Source organism: Notamacropus eugenii, chromosome 1 (genome assembly GCF_028372415.1).
Source record: "Notamacropus eugenii isolate mMacEug1 chromosome 1, mMacEug1.pri_v2, whole genome shotgun sequence".
NCBI classification, from domain to species: domain Eukaryota; kingdom Metazoa; phylum Chordata; class Mammalia; order Diprotodontia; family Macropodidae; genus Notamacropus; species Notamacropus eugenii.
In genome coordinates, this window is record NC_092872.1 from 389,384,824 (window position 1) to 389,408,695 (window position 23,872).

At 36.8% G+C, this 23,872-nt stretch overlaps 1 protein-coding gene across 1 annotated transcript in view; it reads left to right on the forward strand.

Annotated features, from left to right (window-relative positions):
- Positions 1-23,872, forward strand: part of TTC1 (tetratricopeptide repeat domain 1) — a 52,120-nt gene that overhangs the window by 13,505 nt on the left and 14,743 nt on the right. Inside the window, exons 3-6 of the mRNA XM_072630874.1 lie at positions 6,552-6,612; positions 10,788-10,900; positions 14,510-14,546; positions 19,285-19,433. Of these exons, the coding sequence (XP_072486975.1) occupies positions 6,552-6,612; positions 10,788-10,900; positions 14,510-14,546; positions 19,285-19,433 (360 nt within the window). The remainder of the gene's footprint in view (positions 1-6,551; positions 6,613-10,787; positions 10,901-14,509; positions 14,547-19,284; positions 19,434-23,872) is intronic.

Consider the following 23,872-nt stretch of genomic DNA (forward strand, 5'->3'; position numbering starts at 1 on the left):
TGACCTACTAATTTGTCCTCAACATTATGGGGTTGTAAAGTCTGGAAACCACCACAGGTGTGAGAGATTCAGTCTCCCCAACTCCTGTCTGTGCCAGTGAGGCCCACGCTGGACTATGCTCTGCCTCCAGTATGGCATGATAGACACTTGCCCGTGACCTTCCAGGCTCTCTTGGGCTAGAGATTTACTTCACTCCATCATCCTGTGGGTTCTGCAGCTCCAGATTTTTAGAGTCATTTTTGACAGGTATTTGGCTGGGCTTGGTGGGAACGCTCTAGAAAGTCTGTGCTGTTACTCTGCCATCTTGGCTCCACCACCACCCCCCCAAGAGTTTTTTTTTCTTTTCCTACCTTTTTCAACACAGTGTATTTTCAAATTCTTTAGTAATTTAAGGATCTGTGATTTTGTCAGCATAGCTACTACCTCCACCAAGAAAGACTGCAACCCATCATCTACAACTTAGTAGATAATTTTTGACAATGTTCATGGACCAGAAATCTGTCATCCTGCCTTTAGTCTCTTGATGTGCCTTTCCCAACTCAAATAAAAAATAGAGACTGAGGGACATAACTGGGTCTTCCTAACTTGATAGAACCTACTAGAACTTTCACTGCTAAAAACTTTAAAAAACTCCACATCCCAGTAAAGCTTCAGAATAGCACTGACCTTGAAATCTATCAGAAGACTCAAGGTCGATTCCTTTGCCCTCTTGAACTCTGACTTCAGTTTCCTCTTCTGTAAAGTGAAGGTATTGAACTAACAGAGACATATCAAACATGTGGCCCAGCACTTCCTTGTGTAGACCAAATCAGAATAAAAGGGAGTAACAATATAAATAAAAGTACAATGAAACACAGATAATATTACATTTTAAAACTAAGCCATCGTGTGGCCTACAGTGATCCTTATGTACAGCTTAGTGTAACATCTCATTTCCATTTGAGTTTGAAACCACTGAACTCTAGAAGTTCTAAAATCCTATATTCTGGTTTTAATGGCATCTCAAATCTGAATGAATTCAGCTACGTTTCTCAAGAGAAACCTCTTCGGAAGTTGAGAGTGTTTCACCCTCTATAGCATGGCGAAGTATAGCTCCGCAGGCCCTCCTTTATGTCAGGGGTCCTATTTTAGGAGTGGATGAAGTCATTTATTTTGCTAAAGACACATACTTAAAATGATGAATCATTTCAAATGTGATGATCCAGGGTGACTCTTCAACACCTTGCTTGAAGACCAGTCATTTTGTGCTGTTCATTTAGAAGCATGACTTTTGACATGTTCCAGGATGGTAGTAGGAAAAGAGGGGCTTAATTCTGCAGCTCTGATTTGTTTGAACCTTAATGTTAAATAAAAACAGAGAGCTTGTTTCTCAACATCCACTTTTAACTTGAATTGCCAGTTTTTGTATTGTTGTATCATTCATACAAACAGTTGTCCTAAAGGCTCTCTAATATAATGCAATCAAAATGTTACTTTCACAGAAGGATAATCAGTGTTATAAGATTTAAAAACTGAAGGATTGAGAAAGTAAGGAGAAGTAGAAAATATAGTTTATTAGTCAAATATTTGTGTCAAATTAATTATTTTTAAAAGTTTTCTTTGTTTTGTAGTTTTTTTTAAAATCCACACAAAGTCTCCTGTCAGCTTCAATTTTGGGGGTTTTTTTTGCTTTCCTCTTTAGAAAATCATTATCTGAAAATTAAGAATGAATACTGAATCCTTCAGCTTCACAAAGGTCCTCAATTTTAACATCTCTGGCAGTTGGTATTCTTCCCAACATTAGCAAGGGCAGAGAATGTCTTTAAAAAAAAAACCTGTACAATGACCTTGCCCTTCTTCAACAAAATAAGAATCCAGTATGTAACTCAGACACTTGAAAAAAGTTTCTTGTGAGCAGCAATTTAAGCAAACTAAAACCCACAGTTGAGGCATCACAACTGCGTTTTTTAATGTGGGACACATAAATAGAGCTCGAAACTTAAGAATTCAGTTATATGACTTCAGTACTCTCTGTGGAACTGTCCTTAATTGTTAGTATCATAGGATTTGGGAGGTATCTTAAAAATCATTTAATTCAGTGCCCTCCTTTTGCAGATGAGAAAACTAAACCCAGGGAATAGATTTAGCCAAGATAGAGCTGATCAGAACCCAGGTCCTCGGGCTCCTGTACTTTTTCTGTATTTGTTAGTGAAAACATGAGAATTATAGCCAACATTTGTGTAACACCTGCTAGGTACCAGGCTCTGTGCTAAACACAGTTATCCTGTTTGATCCTCACAGCAACCTTTGGCAATAGGTGCTGTTATTATTCCCATTTTCTATATGAGAAAACTGAGGCAGAACGTGATTAATTAGCTTGCCTAGTGTCATACAACTAGGAAGTATCAGAGACCAGCTCTGACTCCAGACCTCCTAGCTTTCCTGACTAGAAATTATTTCTTTTAGAAATGTAAAGCATTACCATAAACCAGTTGTTAGATTCTAGAGGGTTTTCTGTGGTATTCATTCCTCCCTTTTCTCTTGCATATGTATTATTAGTCAGATCCAAACTTAGAATGAAGTCAAAATTCACTTGAGCCTTTAGCAACAAAATAATGAACCTTGCTCAGTGTAGTTACTCATTTTAAGATGACAGACTAAGCCACAAACTAAAGGTGTAACAGTAATTTTTTGTATTATGCCTCAGTAGACCCAAGTTTTCATTTATGTGGGCATTCTTTCAACTATGTAAAGTGAAACCTGGCCATGCATTTTCATGCTGTCTTATGCCATTTTTATCCATAACCTTTCATAAAATCTTTCCTAGAATTCCAACACACCAGAGGCCTTCCTCCAGATCATGATATATTTTGTAGATATTCGTGCAATATCCACGGTGATATCTTTGTTTTGTTTTGCTATGTAAAGAGGCTACAATCTTTTCTGATTATACATGTCCTTGATCGGGCTTTTTATACCACTTCTTATATGCAAGTCGTGCTTGCTAATGTGCTATGTAGTCTTATCCTTTGGATCACCTGCACTTTCAGTTCTTCTTAGAGCATAATGTTCTTGGTCTGCAGCCATATAGCATCACTAGGAAAATACTGGTAATAAGAAGTAGACTCAGGGAGCAGCTTGGTGTCATTGAAAGCACTGCCCCATTTCCTAAATATGATCAGTGCAGGCTACTCTTCTGTTCAATTTTGGACCCAATTCATCCATCTTTAGTTAAATATTCGGATAGTCCCACCAAACTGTGTGCCATAATCTAGGCAATTATATTTTTTTTCATGTTTTACTTTTCCTTCAGGGTACATTGGTAGGTGACTCTCTTTTGAACACCCATGGATCTCAGTGAAGTTGTCCTACAGTATTGATGCATTCAAGAAACGTCATCAGGAAAATTGAGTATGAATGCATAAACTGTAACCCCTCCCACCATTCATTTTGTGTCAAGCATTTATGAAGCTGCTGCTCTATCTCCAGCATTGGACTTGATGATGAAAGATATAAAAGGAATATAAACGTCTCTTACTTTCAGGAGTGTACAATCTAATTGGGGACATAAATAAAAGTATACACAAAATTAGAATACAAATTAGGATATTATATATGTACATTCAAGTGATAGTGCTAATAGAGATTCTAAGAGATAATGAAAAAGAAGTAAGGATATTCCCGGGTTTGGGAACTGTACTAGTAAAGTCTTAGAATTAGAAATTAGCATATTGTGTCAGAAGGTTATTTGAAGGAAATAGTGGGGGATAAGGTTAGTTAGGTAGGATAGAGATAGATTATGAAGAATTTTAATTCAAGACAAGGAGTTAACAATATAGTTGCCATTAGTTAAATTACATTCCATTCTTAGAACCAAAATCAACAGATTTTAATCTTAGGCTAAATAGTCCAAACTTCTCACTTTACAGATGAGGGAATTGAATCCCACAGAGGGAAATTATTTGTCCAGGATCACATGGGAACTAAGTTGTAAAACCAGGATTCAAATCCATCTCCTGTGACTCCAAATCACATGACTTTTATTGAGGGCGTTTTCTGTTTGGAATTTTTCCTAAGCAGCTTCTTCTAGTGAAGTTTGTCTGCAATGCATTTTACTGTTTCCCCTCTCTAAGTTTTTAATAGTGAGTTGGACACTGAATTCCTTTAGTGCTGAGGTAAGAGTCCAATATAATCTATTCCATCCCTTACTGAAATAGAACAAGAGAGCAGATGTTTCCTTATGAGCCTTTCTGGAATTCTTTAAAAGGAATTATGGAGGAGTATGAGGGGGTTCCTTGCCATAATTAGAAACTTTTCATTTTTAGAGTAAAAAGGCTATATCCTGAGAAGCAGTGCCTCTGACTGTTATAATCTTGCACCACTACCTAAAGATTCTTTATAAGCACCCTAACATAATGACTGTTATACGGCTGTAAGAATGCATCATAGCCTCTTTAATCTATATTTGGAAAAAACCGTTCCAATATTTTAGTATGTTTGTGGTGTGGTACTGTACAAAGAACATAGTGGCAACAAAATGAACCTCCATCTTTTTGTAAAGATAGAGCAGATCTCTTAGTACAGCTAGGAGATGGTGGAGTTCTCTGTGGAGTACTATTTTTAGCTGTTACCAAGGAGATGTTCTGCTAGATATTGATAATTGCATTAATCCTCAATTTACACAATCTGTGTAGAGCGAAGCATCTCCTTTTCTGATGTTTGTTGCTTAATTGCTTACTGCATTGTGAATTTTTTGACCTTTGCTTTGTGCTTTAGGTGTAAAATGTATGCTGGCCAAAGCATGAAATTGGCTTCAGTAATCTGTTTGGAAACCCACCACCTATTAAACTTTTTATCCCTAGTACTATTTCATTTCTCTAGGGTTGTGTTATACAAAAAACCATCTAGAGTAAAGATATGTTTTTAGAATCTCTGAAACTGCACTGTCAAAAGCTGACAGGCATGGATATATGCTAATTTTGCTTGTACCAGCGTTAGTGTTAAGATGTTCATGGTTGAAAGCACACACGTGCTAAGCATGTGCCATCTTTGCTGTGAGTTGGGTTTAATGATTTTTTGCTGGTCTGTAAAATTCAAAGTTAAAGAAGAGAAACTAATGGAAAAAAGAGATTTTGTTTATATTGATTTCTTCATAATCTTTTCTTTGTCTCTTTAGAATATTTTAGTGAAAGAACTTAATTGTTGTTTAGTCATGTCTGACTTTTCATGCCCATAAGCCATAGCACATCAGGCCCTTCTGCCCGCCATTAAGGTGTTGGGTGCCCTCTGACCTGAGGGGCTCATCTTCCAGTGTCATATCTTTTAGCATTTTAATATTGTTCATGAGGTTTCCTTGGCAGAGATACTGGAGTGGTTTGCCATTTTCTTCTCCAGTGGACAACCTTTTGTCAGAACTCTTCACTATGACATGTCCGTGTTGGGCAACCCTGCATGACATAGCTCATGGTTTCACTGAGCTAAGCAAGCCCTTCTGCCAGATAAGGCTGTGATCCAGAAGGGGAAGAAATTACTACCATCCAATTTGTATATAGAGATTATGTTGATTTAAAATATTTCACTGCCTTGAAATGGTCAATAAATATTTAAGTATCTGCTGTGTGCCAGGTACTATAAGTGCTGGGCAAAGAAAGAAAAACAAAGAAAGGCAAAAGAAAGCCTCTGTCCTCGAGCTCACAATCTAATGGGAAAGACAACATGCAAGCAACTATATAGAGGATAAATAGGAAATAGTCAAGAGGGAAGGCACTAGAAAATAAAGTGGTCTCGCCAAGAATGTAACACTTCTACTATAATAATCTGCATGCCTGCTCCCTACCAGACCATAAAGTTACCCTTTAGAAATGTCATGTGTAAGAAGAGGAAACTTTATAAAATTGGGGACTGTACGGTGTTGGCTGGAAGAAGGGAAAGAGAAAAGGAACAGAGTGAGTAAGTGAGGGACAAGTGAGGGAAGTGTTTGCTTTTCTTACAGCTTCAGGAATAAATATCAGAAACAATATTGAAGGTTGACCACATCTACTACATGTGTGTCCCTTTTCCAGCTTAGGGTGATTAGTTTGATGTGGGATAATATATATAGGTCATTTTAGCCACTTTGTTTTTACCCCAACTAAAAATGATGCCTTTTGAAAGTGGTGGCCATTTTGAGTTATCTCAAAGTGTAATATTTCATTATTATGATAGATCCCTCACAAAAAGCCATACTGAAGTCAAGTCAGTCAGGTTTGTACTTTGGTCATTTTGTAAGAGCATTTTGTAAGAGCTTGGTAATTTATCAGTTAGGGACATATAGCTCTTCCTGATTCACTTAACATAGTGCCTGACATTCTGTTGTCTAGGAAGCTAATAAATATTTTTTGATTAATTTATTGATTTTTTTTTCTCCTTCCATGCAAAAGTTTAAGCATTCTTAATCTTCCACTTATGTATCTCTAAAAGTAGAGCAAGGACACTGACCAACTATCAAGAGAATTATTCTTCAGTCATAGGATACTGACCTGCTTTGTCACTCCATTTATATACAATAAGATAAATTCTCTCATGTTTTTTAGAAAAGAAGAGAGGAGAGCACCAGACTAAAGGAAGAAGGGAATGAACAGTTTAAGAAAGGAGGTAAGTTAAAAAATAAAATGTTTTATAACTGAGGATGGTGGTCTTCCTAAACCCTTATTTTTTGTCAAAACCATGAAGAAAAAATGCAACAAAAGAAGATTTTTGCAGCTATTTAAGTTTTGCTTCCCAATACTTTAGGATTTTGTTTGCTTACTAAATCATAGACAGCATTCTTAACTGATATGGGTCATCTTCCCCATGAGGTTTTTTTGGCACACGTCTTACTTTCCATTCCTGTGATTTATTACCTTTCACTCAAAAAATTAAAGGAGAAAACCCTCTTGTTACGTTGGAAAACCCTAACCTTTAAGGTTTGACTGACACTGAAAGGCTTTTTACTGTTTATATTTTCATTGTGTGTATCTCTAGGCACAAGCCTAACAAATCTCTTCCATTTTTCCCTTTACAAGGTTTTTGTTGTCCTTTCCCTTGATGTTTTAATGAGATAGAAGTTCCACACATCTACTTTCATATCTTATAGTGGCTATTGGATTAATATAATTTTATATAATTTTGAAAGGGCATTTACTTTTATAACAACACTGGCACATAATTTCAAAAGAAATGTGCATGCTGTGAGCATTTTAGGCATATTAGTATTTTTACTAGCTATTTTCATATTTATAAACCAACAGCAATTTAATGAGTACTTGGCACTGTGGTGTGTTTTCATCCTTTGTTGCTGAAGAAGACCATGCCGTCAGAAAAATGATGACATGATTTGCACCTGACTTTGTTTTGAGTGAGGGAGGGCTGTACAGGTCACCAGCCTCACTTATCCTCCAGAGCCTTCTGAATCCAATGACCAGATGTTCATCAGGATGACTGGAACTGACCCAGGATGAGACAATTGGGGTTAAGTGACTTGCCCAAGGTCACATAGCTAGTGAGTGTCAAGTGTCGGAGGTAAGATTTGAACTCAGGTCTTCCTGACTCCTGCACAGGTGCTCCATCCACTGCACAACCTAGCTACCTCGGCACTGTGGTAAATGCTGGGGGATCAGACAAAAGTGAAACAGTCCTGTTTGTGAGGGTCTTATAGTCTGTCAGGGGAGACAACTTGTACATATACAAAGTGACTCAAAAGTTTTAGTGCAGTGTTAAGTTTTAATAGTTTAAAACTATTTTTTAAAGCTGTTAAAAGCATAATGCTGCACTTAGACTTTTGGGATACCCAGTGCAGACTGTATGCACAGTGAATGCAAGATTGTTTTGAGACAAGGTTGTTTAGAGGACAGTTAATGTTTAAGAAAGCCTGGGATTCCAAGAAGCAAAGGTAAAGAGGGAGAACGTTCCAGACATGGGGGTTAGTCAGGGCAAAGGCGTGGAGATGAGAGCTAGAATGTCATGATTGAGGGGCAGCAAATAGATCACTTTTACTGGACCATGTGGTGTGTGGAGAAGATTCATGTGTAAGAGTAGGGAGGGAGAAGGTTGTAAAGAGCTCTGAATGACAGACAAAAGTGTTTATTTCATCCTCGAGGTGATAGAGAATTTCTGGAGTATGTTGAGGAATGTTGATATGGTCAGGCCTGCGATTTAGGAAAGTCCTTTAGGGGGCTATATGGAGGATGAATTTGAGTGGGGTGAGAAGAGACTTGAGATAGGGAGAACAAGCAGAGTTTTATGATAGTGCAAGTGAGAAGTGATGAGGACCCTTTGCACTAGACTGTTAGCTTTGTAAATAGGGAGAATGTGTGACAGATGTAGAGGTAGAAATGACAAGATTTGGCACCTGATTTTTGATGTGGGTTGAATGAGAGTGCAGGGTCAAGGATGATAGTAAAGTTACAGGTCTGAAATACTAGAAAGATGGCAACAGTCATGAAAGTCCTAGGAAGTTCAGAAAAGGCTTACCTTTGAGAAGAAAGATGAGTTCTATTTTGGACATGTTGAATTTGAGATGCAGAGTATCCAGTTTGAAATGTCTAATAGGCAGTGGTTGATTTAAGACTGGAGCTTAAAAGAAAGACTAGGGCTGGATCTATATATCTGGGAGTCTTCTACTTAGATTATTACTTCAAACAGCTATTTAGTAGAGTCTTCACATTTTTAAGGGTAGAGTTTTTTTCTTGTTTTTGTTTTTATTAGCCGACTTGATTATTGTAGGGAGATCTCATGGAGAAATTTCCTCTTTCCTGGTGAGGAACTACATGCATTTTGACACCTTCATAACAACTTAACATTTTAGAGAGTTGCCTAGCAGCACTGTGAGGTTAAATGACTTGCCCAAGATCACATGACTAATAGATGTCAGAGATAAGAATGAGGGCAGCTCTTTACGCGCTATTCCAAGCTCTTTATGACTTCTAAAAGTCATGCATTTTATTCTAGTTAAATATTAGACCTTATAAGGCATAAATAAGAAATTTTAATACTGATACACATGGAACATATTGTTTATGTATATGAATAAATACTATGATGCATTATATAAAATTACAATATTATAAAGGCATCACCCTAGTGCAGAGTCCTCATCACTTCTCACTTGGCCTATTACAAGAGCCTCCTACTTGTTCTCCCTGTCTTTAGTATCTTCCGTCTCCGCTTGAGTTCATTCTCCACACAACCTCCTAAGTGATCTTCCTAAAAAGCAGGCCTAACCCTGTCAGCCTTCCCCAGTAAATGCCAGTGGCTCTCTACTACCTCTAGGATTAAGTACACACATGTGTATGTGTGTGTGTAATATGTATGTATATAGTGTGTAGCATATGTATATGTGTTATAAATTAGATATGTATTGGGCTTATAATGTATTTATCTCTGAGCAGTCTGTGGTAGCCTTCCAGTTTTTTAAAAATAAATTTGTATGTCTTTTGTTTTTATATCACTCAAATTTTCACCCATTTTTCTCTCCATCCCAGAGAGCCTTCCTTATAACAAAGAATTTTTAAAAAAGAAAAAATTCAGCAAAACCAACCAATACATAAAAAAAATTCTGACATTATATAGTATTCCATACCTATGGGCCCTCCCCTCCTCCACAAAGGATTAGGAGAAAGAAGTTGTCTTCTCATCTGCTTTGTGAAAGTAGGCTTTTGTTTATTTTTGATTACAACAATCAAATTCTTGTGGGGTTTTTTCCATTTACAGTATTGTGGTCATTGAGTAAATTTTTAACTCTTTACTTTGATATTCATGAGTTCATGTAAATCTTTCCATGCTTTTCCATACAGCACAATGATATACCACTATATTCAGGTATCATAGTTTTTTTAGCCATTCCCCTCTTTAGCCAACAGACATCTATTTTGTTTTCATTTCTTTGCTACTACAAAAAAGTACTGCTATAAATGTTTTGATGTATATGGAAATTTTATTTTTGTCATTGATCTCTTTAGGATGTATTTCTTATCAGTGGGTTTAAGGGTGTAGACATCTAATTCCTTTCCAGAATGTTTGTATTTTATTCACGGCTCCAAAAATAGTATATTGGCTTTTCTGTTTTTATACAACCCATCTAACATTGACTATTCCATCTTTCATCAACTTTGCGAATTTGTTAGGTTTATGTTGAAACCTCAAGGTTGTTTTTATTTACATTTCTCTCATTGGTGATTTGGGATATTCTTTCATAGTTTGTTAGTAGTTTATAATTCTTTTTGAGAACTGTTTGTTCATATCCTTTGATTACTTATTTATTGAGAGATGGCTTTTACCATTCAGTTTTAACCACAAACAAAATAACTTCTTTTTCTTCCATGTTAAATGGCATAGATTTAAGTCCCGTTTCTTTTTATTTATGCTTTCCTCTTTGAAAAATGTATAACTAAATTGATAGAACTCTGTGAAAGTTGAAACTTGGGATTTATTATAGTAGGCAACTTTGGAAGTTTTTTACTGATAGAGTCCTCTGATTGTTCAGCCCTAGAAATGAAAGGCAGTTGTGGATTACTTTTTTTTTAAGCAATTAGTTAATCAGAACACCTGCTTTGGATCTTAGTGAGCAAAGGAAAGTACCCTGTGAGATGAGCATAAGAAGCATTTTAAAACAATCCAAAGATAATTATAGTGATTTCTATAGCAGAAAAGTTACTATGGCTTGTGACCACTGTTCTAGGATAAGACTTCATGGAAAATATTATAATATACTAAGGGAACTTTGTGGAATAGAAATAATGTTTAAAAAAATGAAATACTAAAGACTTATCTCCTTACCTTACAAATTTCAGAATATGTAGAAGCAGAAAGTTCTTACAGCCGAGCTATTCAGACTTGCCCTGCCTGCTATCAAAAAGACAGATCGGTTCTGTTTTCAAACCGAGCTGCTGCAAGGATGAAACAGGTATGTATTCTTTGCTGGCCCCATCTTTTAACAACAAATTATTAAACTGAAACTAATGGAACTCTAATATTCCATAGTGTTACTTCTCTTTAAATTAGCTTGGCATACTTTTTTGGGTATAAAAAACAGAAAAATACTTTTTTTAAAGTTTAAGTCAACTTACTCTTACCATTCCCCATTAATATAGAAAATTGAATTCCTCTCTAAAGGAGGGTAAATTTGAATGGTCAGAAGATGCCCAGGATGCCCAGTTAGCTTGGGGTTTATTGGCTAGATCCCTTCTCTATTCAGTAAGTACCTGAATAGACTTTGGCCTAAAGGGGCTAAGGTCTCCCAGTGTATCCTGAGTCATCTCCAGTCATCCCGATGAATATCTGGTCACTGGATTCAGATGGCTCTGGAGGAGAAGTGAGGCTGGTGACCTTGCACAGCCCTCCCTCACTCAAAACAAACTCAAGTGCAAGTCATGTCATCATTTCTCTGATGGCATGGTCTTCTTCGGCAACGAAGGATGAACACAAGAAATTGAATGGCTTCTTAGGGCATTGACAAAACATCCACTGGATTAGGACAAGTGGATGAAAGTGCCAAGTGATTATTTAACTTAGAATAGTTACTGCTTCTTATTTGGACCCAAGGAAGACTTGAGGTACAGATAATAATAATTAACAATTATTAATTAATGATAATAATTAATAATTTTACTACCCAATCATTGAAATCTTCATCTTAAATTTACTCATCCCTGAGATTGGGCCAGTCACTGTACTTCTCTTTATATATAAAATATGAATATTTGGGAAGAAACTAAGCTCCTGTGTGTTAATTTGAAAGGTGGTTTATAAAATGCAGAGTTATAGTAGAGGGCTGCTTGCAAAGTGTTTCCAAATGACAAAAAAAATCACATAGAATAGTTTTATTTACATACTGGTGAGAGAATTTTCTTGTATATGAGAGGCAGCCCCTATAATATTTGATAGAAAGCTGACCAGACCTGGGTGCAAATACTACCTCTAACACAAACTGGCTCTGTGACCCCAGATTCGTCACTTAACTCTTATTGTTCTGGCAGCTCTCAAGCACTGCAAGTTGTAGGGATGGTGCTGACTTATACTGGTAGAGAGAATTTCCTTTAAGGGTGAAATCAGAGGTCCAGTTCTTTTCCTACTATGCATTACACTTACTTGTCCAATTTTCCAGTAAACAGATTTTACTGAATTTAGGAAAAAATTGATGAGAAAGACTACAAGTCCTAATAGGTACTCATGCCTCTGCATGCCAGATTCCATTTATCAGGAATATGAATCAATATTAAAAGAAATCTTCTTGTAATGTGGATCATGCAGCTTAAAGGAAAACCCTATGATGTTGATTGAAGTTAGCACTAAAATGCTTTGGAGGAATTCATTTGCTAATTGTGAAATTTATTTTAGGTAGATGTTGAAGGTAGAAAGGTTAGAAGATCAGAATTTTTGCATTTGAGTACATGCTAGGATAGGATATCTAATCATTGTGAAATGTAATTCTAAAAATCCATAAATACAGAGGCAATACATACATTTGCTTTTGGGGATTTGAAAATTGTGTTATTCTATAATTACTATAAGATTGTCAGAGTTGATTCCCTATGGTAGGAGAATTTATAGGCTTCCTAGGAATTCCGTTCCATTTGAGGAATACTAACAACTAGAACAGGGTTCCTTAAGCCTTTTTGGTGTCATGGACTCCTTTGACTATCTAGTTAAGCCTCTGGACCCTTTCTCAGAATAATGTGTTTCAATTCATAATTAGTTGAAGTAAATGCTAAATTTCAGCTAGAGGTTGGTGAAAATAAAGACATCATTTTTCACCCAAATTCACGGGCCCCTAAAACCATCAATGGATCTGAGGATCCAAAGTGAAGAACCTTGGAAAAAGGAAGGAGCACCAACGGCTAGAGAGGAAAGAAAGGCTTCATGGTGCGATAGAAGGATTTGGAACATTGAACTTGGAGTCATGAAATCTGAGTTCATATGTCAGGTCTGCCTTTTACTATATCTGTAACCTAGGGCCAGTCAGTTAGCTTTTTTTGTGCTTTGGTTTGCTTATCTGTAAAATGAAAGGTTTTGAATAGGTGACTTCTGAGGTCCCTTTGAGCTCTAGGTCTATGATCATATGTAGAAGTTAATACAGCATAAAGACTTGAAACTAAAGGCAGATTGAAGAGGGAGAGGATGTTTAAGGCAAAAAAAAAATGGCAGAATGTTTCACAAATTTGCATTTCTTAGGATGAATTCCCAGTAATGAACTGAATGGCAATACCAGTAATAATTTGTAATCACCTGTCTTGTTCAGTAATTATCATATTCTCTAAATGAAACACTGATTTGAGCAAGCTCACTTTTCCAAGTTCTATGTCAGATGTAGTAGATTGGTTATATATTTTAAAAGGTATTCTCAGTGTAAATATTCCCTTCACTAACATACATCATAACATTCTAGAGTTTTATCAGTTTCTGTGACCAACAAGTTCATCACCTAGAGACCAACTTTTGTTCAGTAATTCAGAATCTTAAAAGATACAGATAAGTCCCACTGAATAGCTTTCACCTGAGGAAATGATCATGCCTTAAGAACTATAGCCCAAAGATAACTCTGCATATTTTAAGGCAATATTTACTCGAGACAGTTCTGCAATTTCAGAAAGATCATGTCCCTCTTTCTCATCCCTTTTATATTCACTCTGAAGGAGACTCTCAAAGAAGACAAAACCCACAAACAAGAAATAAGTAAAAGAAATCAAAATAAAGAAAAAAAATAAAATGAAGTATCTGTCCAAATATATAGGGGTGAACTTTTTCAGTAGACCATCCTACCTAACTGCAGGCATAGTCTGATCAGTCAGCATTCTTCATTTTGTTTTTCCCATCCAGTTTGTGGATTGATCTCTTTTGAATAGTTACAGGTCTCACTGAGGAAGTAATATAGTAAGCCTTCTAGGGCTTGATGCATGTCTTTTCCAGATGGATAATGAGGAGTCCAAAATTTATTTAAATGGAAGAATACAGGTTGCATTGCATTCAAGAAAATGCATCATAATTTCAGCTTCCCCAAGCTGTTCATCAATACATGCAAAAAAAAAAATTGTTTAACATCAGTATTCTGGCTGAATCATGGAATACCAGTCTTAAAAAACCAAAATTTCAGGTGACCCAAAAGGCAATGGAGAAATACAGTCATATTACCCACAATTTCTAAGAAAGAGTGGTGTAAATGGTAACATAGGAAAAATAAATTTGGGAAAGAAAAAAATCAGGCTGGGCATGTATCAGAAGTATAGAATAACAGATCGACAACATACGTGACACATTGATACCTATGGAATGTCAAAAAAGGCCAGTAAAGCCTCCAGGATTTATAGATTTATATCCTTTACAAAGGACATGGACAGGAATTACATAGTATTAAGGTGTACATGGGCTGCTCTCTGAACAAGGACAGTACTCACATTGAAGAAATCACACATCCATTGAAATAGTAAAATGATAAAGTAGATTCCCATGTTATTGATTCTTTTGTTGATTGTCAATAAAATTGGATAAAGTATATTAATGGTATATTTCTTTTTAGGACAAAAAAGATGCTGCTATCAGTGACTGCAGCAAAGGTATGATCATTTTTGTCTCACTGAGTGTGAATACAGGACTCTTCTTTCTCAAAGAAGAAAATGTGAGAACTTCTACAAGGGCTCTTATCTGTTGGGTGAGAAAGGAGAAGGGATTTTGTAGTATGGACATAATTAAGAAGAGATTTGTATTTCCATTAAAAGCAGTGATGTTGGATAGTCATAATGACCTCATCAAGACATCTTTCTCCATCTGGTTTTCTTACTGGCATTTTTCAGATTCAACACATTCAAAACCAGGCTTGTTATCTCTTTTCCCTAAAGTTGTTTTCCTTCTTACTTCATTATTTCTACCACCATTCACTTGTTCTCCCCCTTTCAGGAATTTGGGATTAATTTGATCTATTTACTCTCAGCTTTTCGTTATCAATTCCTATTGATATATCATCTCTGAAATATCTCGTATCTATTCTGTAGGATTTTAATCTGAGGGCCCTTAAATATCATTTTGTCAAGGAATTCTTAAGCTGAAGTCTGTGAACTTGGTTTTTGCCTCTTTAAAAAAAAATACTGTGTTTTGACATAATTGGTTTCCTTTGTAATCATATGTATTTGAATTAATTTATTTAAAATCATTATTGTAGAAGGGTTTCATAGGCTTTATCATACTGCCATGGGAGTATAAGACACAATAAAAGGTTAGCAGCAGAGATTCTTAGTGCAGCCTCCTTGTTTTGTAGATGAGGAAGCTGAGACACAGAAGGTAAAATGTCCTAGTAAGGAAACAGCAGAACTGAGATTTGAGCCCAAATTCAGTGCCTTTTTCCATATGCCTTGTTGCTACTACCATACCAACAGTGGGTATCCTTCATAGCTCTGTCCTGAGCTCTCTTTTCTTCTCCCTCTATACTATCTCACTTGGGAATCTCATTAGTTCTCAAAGATTCAATTATCATATCTCTTTATCCATCCCTAACCTTCTCTTGACTTCCAGTTTTATATAACCAACTTGACTATAGGAAATCTGAAACTAGATGTCCTACAGATAGCTTAAATTCATTATATCCACAATTGAGCTCAGCATCTCTCTCCCTTTTCTCTGCCAGATTTCCTTATTACTGTCAAAGGGGACCACCATCCTCTCAGTCACCCAGGCTAGGAAAGTGGATATTATTAAACTTCAACACTCCTCTTTTACCTCCCATATTCAGTCTGTTACCAGTTTATGTCATATATCTTTGCAGCATTTCTTCTGATACTGCCACCACTCTGGTATCAGCCCTTATTACTTCATTCCTCCACTATTGCAGTGGCCCGATGATGAATCTGTCTCCCTGCTTCATCTCATCCCTGCAGTCTTCAGTCCTGCATCTACTTAGCTACCGGAGATTTTCTTAAAGTGCAGATTTGACTGTGTCTCTTCCCTTCTTCAGTAAACTCCAGCCACTTCCTGTAACCTTCAGGATTAAAAATAAAATTCTCTCTTTTAACATTTCAAACTGTTCATAAACATGTCCCTTCTTATTTTTTCAATTTTCTTACATGTTATTCCCTTCCACATACTTTGAGTATCAGCAACACCTACCTTTTCTGACTGTTCCTTGCACAAAACACTTCATCTTCCAATCTGCCTTTTCAGTGGCTGTTTCCTAATAATCCTGAAGTGCGCTCCTAGTTTCCTTCAAGACTCAACTCAATCCCACCTTCTGCAGAAAGCCCTTCCTAGTCTTCGCAGTTCCCAGTGTTTTCCTTCTGAGATTATCTTTTATCCACTCTTAGCTCTTGTGTGTACATAATTGTTTACAGGTTGTCTCCCAGTTTGAATGTGAGTTCCTTGCTCAGAGACCTATGTTTTTTCCCCCTTTTGCATACCCAGTGCTTTAGTACTGTATCTTGCTTAAATGTTTGTTGACTTCTCTAATAAACAGAAGTTTATTTTTTATTCTAGTGGTAGTAGTCACTAGGGTTTCTTGACTGTTAGAATGATGTAGTAAGAACTATGCTTAAGGAAAATCACTTAGAAAGCTGAGTGGAGTATGGGGAGGGCCTTGAAGAAGGGAAACTGATTAGGAAGTCTGATCTAGGTAAGAGGTGATGAGAACCTGAACTAAGGGGGATGGGGAGGAATTGTCAGATACTAGAGTTCTTGTAGAAATAGAAATAGGAGAATTGAGCAACTGATTAGCTAAAGAGGGTAAGGGAGATAGAGAAATAAAGACCAATATTGAGCGCAGTAGCCTAGAAGAATGATGGTGCCTTTTACGGAAACAGGGAAGTTTTGTAGGAGAAGGGTAAGTTAAGGAGGAAAAGTCTTCTGTTTGGAATCTGTTAAATTTGAGATGTCTCCAGGACATCTGGTTTAAAATATCTAATAGACATTTGGTAATGTAGAATTGATGTCCGGAGGAGAGACTAGGGCTAAATATTTAATTCTGGGAGTTGTCTGCATAGAGGTAATAATTAAATCCATGAGAGCCAATGATGTTACTGAGACATTGTAAAGAGAGAAGAATAGGAGGCCTTGTACCAAGTTTGGGAAATAACTACAATTGGGGGCCTTGATTTAGATAATGAACTATCAGAGGAAACTAAGGAGTGTTTAGAAAGAAGAACTGTAAGAAAGTAGTGTCTCAAAAGCCCAGAAAGGAAAAAGTAACCAAGTGGAGCGGGTAGTCAACAGAATTAGATCCAGCAGATGAGCCAAGAAGGAAGGGAAGTGAAATTTAAAAAAATTTGACAAGAAAACCATTTTATTTAAATGATGACATGAGAAACCAGATTTCAGAGGGTGTAGTGGAGGCAGCAAGCATAGAATGCATTTTCTAGGATTTTGAAGAAAGGGAAGAAATATAGGAGCTTGAGTTATAACTTTGAGCACCTAGTGAAGGTTTTTAAAGGATAGGGGAAACTTGGGTATTTTTGAACGTAGTAGAAAACAAACCAATAAATAGAGAGTAACTGAAGATTAGATGGGAGGGATGATTGAGATTATAATCTACTGGATAAGACAGGAAATACAAATAAGGAGAAAGTAATTTAGTAAGGAAGATAGCACTAGCAAAGTTTCCATTAAGGAACATATCCCTAAAGAAAGATAAGTATTCTCAAAAGAAGAAATGAGGAGGGAGAGTATTCCAGGCATAGTACAGAAATGGAATGTAATATGTAATTCAGGGAACAGCTGATAGGCTAGGTTAGCTGAAAGACGAATGGAATGAAACAAATTTGGAAAAATAAATTGGAAGCAGATTGTGAGAGTTTCAAGTATGAAATGAGGGTGAAATGTTTGTATTTTCTCCTGAAAGCATAAGAAGCCACTGAAAACTTTCAAGTAGGAAAGTGAGATGGTATGTCATTGAGAATTCAAAACTATTTTAACTATACATTATCATCCTTAAACCTACAATATACGGTTTCTTCAAATTATTTTCCTTTGTTGAAGGAAATATCAGCTGAAGGATTTCTATGTTTGTAGGGACTTTTTTCTGGTTTGTTTTTGTTTGCATTAGGGTGTTTGATATTTTCTCATAGTGCAATAGCTTTTTCCCTGTACCCAATTTCCATCATTTTAAAATGATGGAAAATATTTAAAATATTCCTGGTTCACCTCTTACGTACTGTCAATCAGTCCATGTCATCAAATGTTATCATTCTCTCTTTTGAGCTTTTTTCAAACACTTAACCATCACGCCCATGCTGAAAACCCCAGACGTCAAGTCCCAAAGTTCTTTTGAAATTTCACTTGACAGCCCTGACAACTGTCTTTTTCAACAAATTCAGTGGCTGCAATTATGTCTCACTTTTCTCAAATCTACTGTGATACCAAAGGATTGAGGATGTTTCCTCATTATTCCTGTCCTGTACATCTTGGGTTTAGCCATTTTCCTTATTTAGTGTACTGTCATAGCACCTTCCCTGTTCCTTGCACTCAGTTACCTTCTTTCATGTCTTCATTATGTTTATAAGTTTGTATCTTAGACTCTTCAGTGTCTGACATCTGCAAATTAACTTCTACTTACCAGTGCCTTACTTAGACCAAACTTATTTTTCAATATGCTTTTTCTTTATTAAGAAAAAAAAATGCAGTTATAATTATGTCATGTTGTATCTCTTGTCAGAATTGTAGTTTCTGAATTTTTTAAATTAGATAGTAGCCAGCTTTTTCTCTGCTTCTTCTGTGTAACCAAAAAGGCAGAAAAATGCTTTGAGAGCTTATGATTAGCTAGGGAAAGAAGGAGACAGTTTAGCATTGAGTTCCAGGTGTAACACCAAGTATTGTCCTCCCTGCCAAGAAGTCAAGAGGAAAGAATGGAATCACAGTAGGAGCATCTTCCTAGTTTTTTCTAGAGCAACTGTTTAAACCCATATTCATTCTGCCCATATTCGTTGCTCAAAAGAAATCTCCCACTTTGTATCCATAAACACCTCCCATTAGATGTAAGATAAAAAAACCCTAAAATAGCCCTTCATTTAAAATGACCGGTGTCATATAGTGTATTCTTCATAAAGCAGTTCATTATTTCCCTTGAGCTTCACAACAGAATGCCTTCATGTAAGTAGTATTATTCCCGTTTTGCAGATGAAGAAGGTGAAGTTCAGAGAAATAAGTGACTTGTCCTAGTTCATATAGCTAGTAAGTAGATCAGTGTGGAAAAGGAACTGTCAATGCAAGGAAAATTCCATTTTGTACCATTGGGTGGCAGCATCAAAGAAGGAATCTAGTGCAAGCATATGTATGCACTTAATCCTAATAATAATAACTGCTTCCTTTTTTCTCCAGCAATTGATTTAAATCCCAGTTATATCAGGGCAATATTAAGGAGAGCAGAATTATATGAGAAAACCGACAAGCTAGATGAAGCCTTAGAAGATTACAAATCTGTTCTAGAAAAAGATCCATCAATATACCAAGCAGGAGAAGCTTGTATGGTAAGTACTTTTTAGATTTATAGAACTTTTTCTGTTCTATTTTTTTTACTCCCTTTGTTATTATACAAATGAGTTGCAACCCTTTGGACCCTACTGGTCATGCTATTAGCCTAATTTTGACTGGGACAGCTAGGTGGCAAAGTGGGTAGGAGTACCGGGCCTAAAGTAAGATCTTTGTGAGTTCAAATCCTACCTCAGACACATACTAGCCATGTAACCCTGGGCAAGTCACTTAACTCTACTTGCCTCAGTTCATTATCTGTAAAATGAGCTAGGGAAGGAAATAGCAAACCACTCCAGTATCTTTGCCAAGAAAACCCCAAATGGGATCAAGAAGAATTGGACATGACTGAACAGCAACAATTTTGATTAACACACCCATTGAAATCCAAGAGAGGCCTACTTATAATATGAATATATATCCACTCTAATTGTATCCCCAATAATGTTTGCTTTAAAAGCAGTTTCCAAATCTATACTGTTCTTAGAATAACTTAGTCTAATGTTCCAAAGTCCTGCAGGGTAAGGGCTATCTTATTTTGCTGAAGTATATTAGGAGGCTTTTTAAAAATTCTATTAATAACTATTGACTGCCTACCACATGCCTAACACTCTAGTCATAAAACCTTGGTACCTTTAACTCCCTCATCCCCCATATTCAGTCAGTTACTAAATGGATTTTTCCTTCAAAATGTCCTCTGGGTTCACCCAACTTTTTAATTCATCATTAGCACTATAGTAGTCCAGGTCCTTGGCATTTAATGGCTAGATTATTGCAACATCCTGAAAGGTCTCATTGCCTCCACAATCTTTTGACTTTTATTTTGGCTTCCAGTTGAACAACCTGAATTTCAACCTGCTCTTAATTTATTGGCAATTAAACTCCATAAACAGCTCCAAACCAGACAGCAGATAAAACCTTATCTTCTACCAGCCTTACCATTGTTCCCTTCCTCCTCCTCAAGTTGTGAATACTAGCCATGTTATCTTAAATTTGACCTAACATAAAGTTTTGTAATGATGGGTACATTATGAATGCATGCATTGTAATGTTTCACACTACAGAGATCTACAGTGTATAACCAAATGTTTAATTGTAGAAAATATTTTCTAATTAGCAGTCTGAAAACACATGTAGGTAAGCTATTTGTGGTAGCTACATAATCTATAAAGCTTCCCAATTGATTTTATTTTAATGTATATCTTGTTTGTATTGATATATTGCTTTTCTATCAACTTTTTCTCTCTTTCTCCCCTCCTGTACTCAGTGACCTATCCCTTATAACAAAGATTTGAGGAGAAAGGGGAAAAAAGGCAATTCATCAAAACCAGCCAATACATCAACCTGATCTGACAGTATTACACATTTATTGTGGCCTGCCTCTGCAAAATGCATAGAGTAGTTCATTTCCTGTTCTCTGTACTCCATTGATTTTTCACTATATATTCTGGGGGAAAATAGTAAAGAAAACCAACAATTGAGAAGATGAAGCTCAGAAATTCTATTCTGTGTATTTATATTATAAGTGTGATATTCTTGAGAAAGGTGAAGCAATTTCCTAAAACACTATATAAATTATTGGTGCCTATCCTTTCTAACTTGTGTGCTTATAGAATGTCTTTGTTTGCTTTGAGAGCTTAAATTTGCTACTGACATACATTAACCTATTATCTTGGCTAAATGAAAATCCCTCTTGCTATAAATAGAATCCTCTTCTTATCTAATAGTCATTTCAGTGTTAAGGGAAATCAGATTTCCCACTACTTCCGTCTAATACTCCAAAATACAGAAGAGCTGTCATTCAGTCAACAAACATTATGTGCCAGGCATTGTGCTAAGTCCTGAGAGCACAAAGAAAGGCAAAAACCTAGTCCCTGCCCTCAAGAAGCTTATGTTACACACCTGGAAGACAATATGCAAACAACTCTCAAACCCTCTGTTTTAACTTTCCATTCTTGTTACACTTACTTCCCTTCTCCCTAACTTTAGGATCCTGCAACATCTGCATTCTGCATTCCTTACAAAGAGTACTTCACCTCTGGACTACATGGGCAAGATGTAAACACAGTAGATGGAAGTGAACATGGGTGCCTGGGGAAATGGTGGTCTCCATAGTAATAGGAAATTTGGTAGAGGAAAGGGTTTAGGGAAGAAGATAATGAGTTCAGCTTTGGACATGGTGACTTTGAGATGCCTTCAGTTTGAAATTGACAAGAATTTATTAAGCACCTGTGTGCCAGGCACTATGATAATCACTGGGGATATAGAGAAAGGCACAGACATCCCCCTGCTCTCAAGGAGCTCCCAGTCTAATGGGGGAGACAACGTGCAAACAATTGTATACAAATAACATATATACAGAATAAATTGGAACAAATCAGCCAAAGACAACCCTATCATTAAGAGGGAATCAAGAAAAGCTTCCTTCAGAAGGTGAGATTTGAGCTGAGACTTGAAGGAAGCTAAGAATTAGAAATGAAGAGGGAGAGAATTAGAGGCATGGAGGACAGCCAGGGAAAAGGAACAGTCAGGAGGTGAAGTGTTGTATGCAAGGAATGCAGGTGTTGCAGAATCCTGGAGTTATTCATAAAGAAGTTAGGTATAACAAGAATGGAAAGTTAAAACTTTCCATTGATTTTATTTAATTTATTTAATTGATTTTATTCTGGAGACAATAGGAAGCCATTGCAGTTGATTGGGGACTATATAGTCAGACCTGCACTTTAGGAAAAGTGGAAGAAGGATGTGAGATAGGGTGACCTACCAGAAGGCTATTGCAAGACCTGCACCCAAGGTGGTGGCATTTTCAGAGATCATATAGGGATCATATACAAAACATGTTGCTAAGATTAAAATCAACAGAACTTCACAACTGGTTGGATGTAGGGAGTTTGAATAAGGAAGCAAGAATGATTACTATGTTTTGTGATTGAGTTCCCTCAACAGGAATAGGGAAGTTTGACAGAAAGTAGAGATGGAGGGGAGGAAGAAGAGGACTTAATCAGGTCAGTGAACATGTGAAGTTTAAGATACATATGGGAGATACAGTTCAAAATGTCCAAAGGGCCAGGACAGAATCTAGTAATGGGCATAGCCTGGATGAAGAACCAGCAAAGCAAATTGGGGATTAGTTAGACAGGTAGGAGAACTATGAGAGAGTACTATCACAAAAACCTAAAGAGGAGAGAATATTCAGGAGAAGTAGGTGATCGGCCACGTCACATGTTGCAGAGAAGGCAAAAAGGTTGAAGATTGAGTAAAGGGTATTCTATTTGACAAGAGATCATTGAAAGAGAATGGTTTTAGTCAAATGATGATTTCAGAAGCCAGATTGTAGAGAGTGTAGAAGAGAGTGAGAAGAGAAGAGAAGGAGGCCTTAGGTGTAGATAAGAGTCTAGAAAAGAGAGAGGGCAGGAGGATGAAAGAAGGGGTGATATGCTGGAGAAGATGGGGTGGGATCAAGGATGCATCTGTAGGGATTTACCTTGGTAAGGAGACAGACTACCTATTCCTAAAAGGCTAGTAAAGGAGAAGATAAATGGGGGAAAGCATCTGAGTGGTATAGGTGAGAGAACTTTTTTGGCCAGTGGACCTGGTTTTTTTAGTAAAGTATGAGGCAAGGTCCTTAGCTGAGAGAATGAGAGGAACATGCCATGGGAGGCTTGAAAAGTGAAAAGGTGTTGAATAGCCTCTGGTCAGAGGGGTCTAAAAGGATCATTGCTACATTAAGGGCCCAGTTAAGATTATAGAACATAAATTTGTAGTGGACCCAGTCAGCACAGTTTTGTGACTTTCTCCAGCTCTGTTCAACAGCACTTGAATGGTGGCTTAGGCAACGGTGGTGGGAGTAATCCAAAATTGGACTTTGGAAAAGCATGATTAGCAGTAGAATAAGAGTGTAAGGGATTTAAGTGTTGAGAATAGCATTGAGTTGAACTAATTTCAACTTTATTTTCTAATTTCAGCTATAAGCAAGAAGAATGTAATTAATATAGGGTGACACCCTAGGAAAGATCTGAGATGTGGAGGTTATGGTGGGAAACAAAACAGAGTTAGGAGGCATAAAGCAGAGGGAAAAATGGAGTAATAGAAAATTGTCATGAGATAAAGGAATTTCAGACTTCATAAAACATGGAAGTAGAATACTTGTGGGTGATGGCACGTTCAAGGGTATGACCATCTCTGTGTGTTGTACCTGACGTAGAATGGAAGGATAGGCATGGAAGTTGAGTAGAATAAAAAATGAAAAGTTAGGGTAAGTGAGGGATCGCAATATAGGTATGTTGAAGTCTCCTAATATGAGAGCAGGTAGTGGAAATGAGAGAAGACTGTAAGTCAGGCAATGAATTCCTTGAGGAAGAAAGGAGAATATCCTATGGGATCAATAGAAAACTCCTGCCAGAATCTAGATTGACAGATAAGATTGATGTGTGAACCT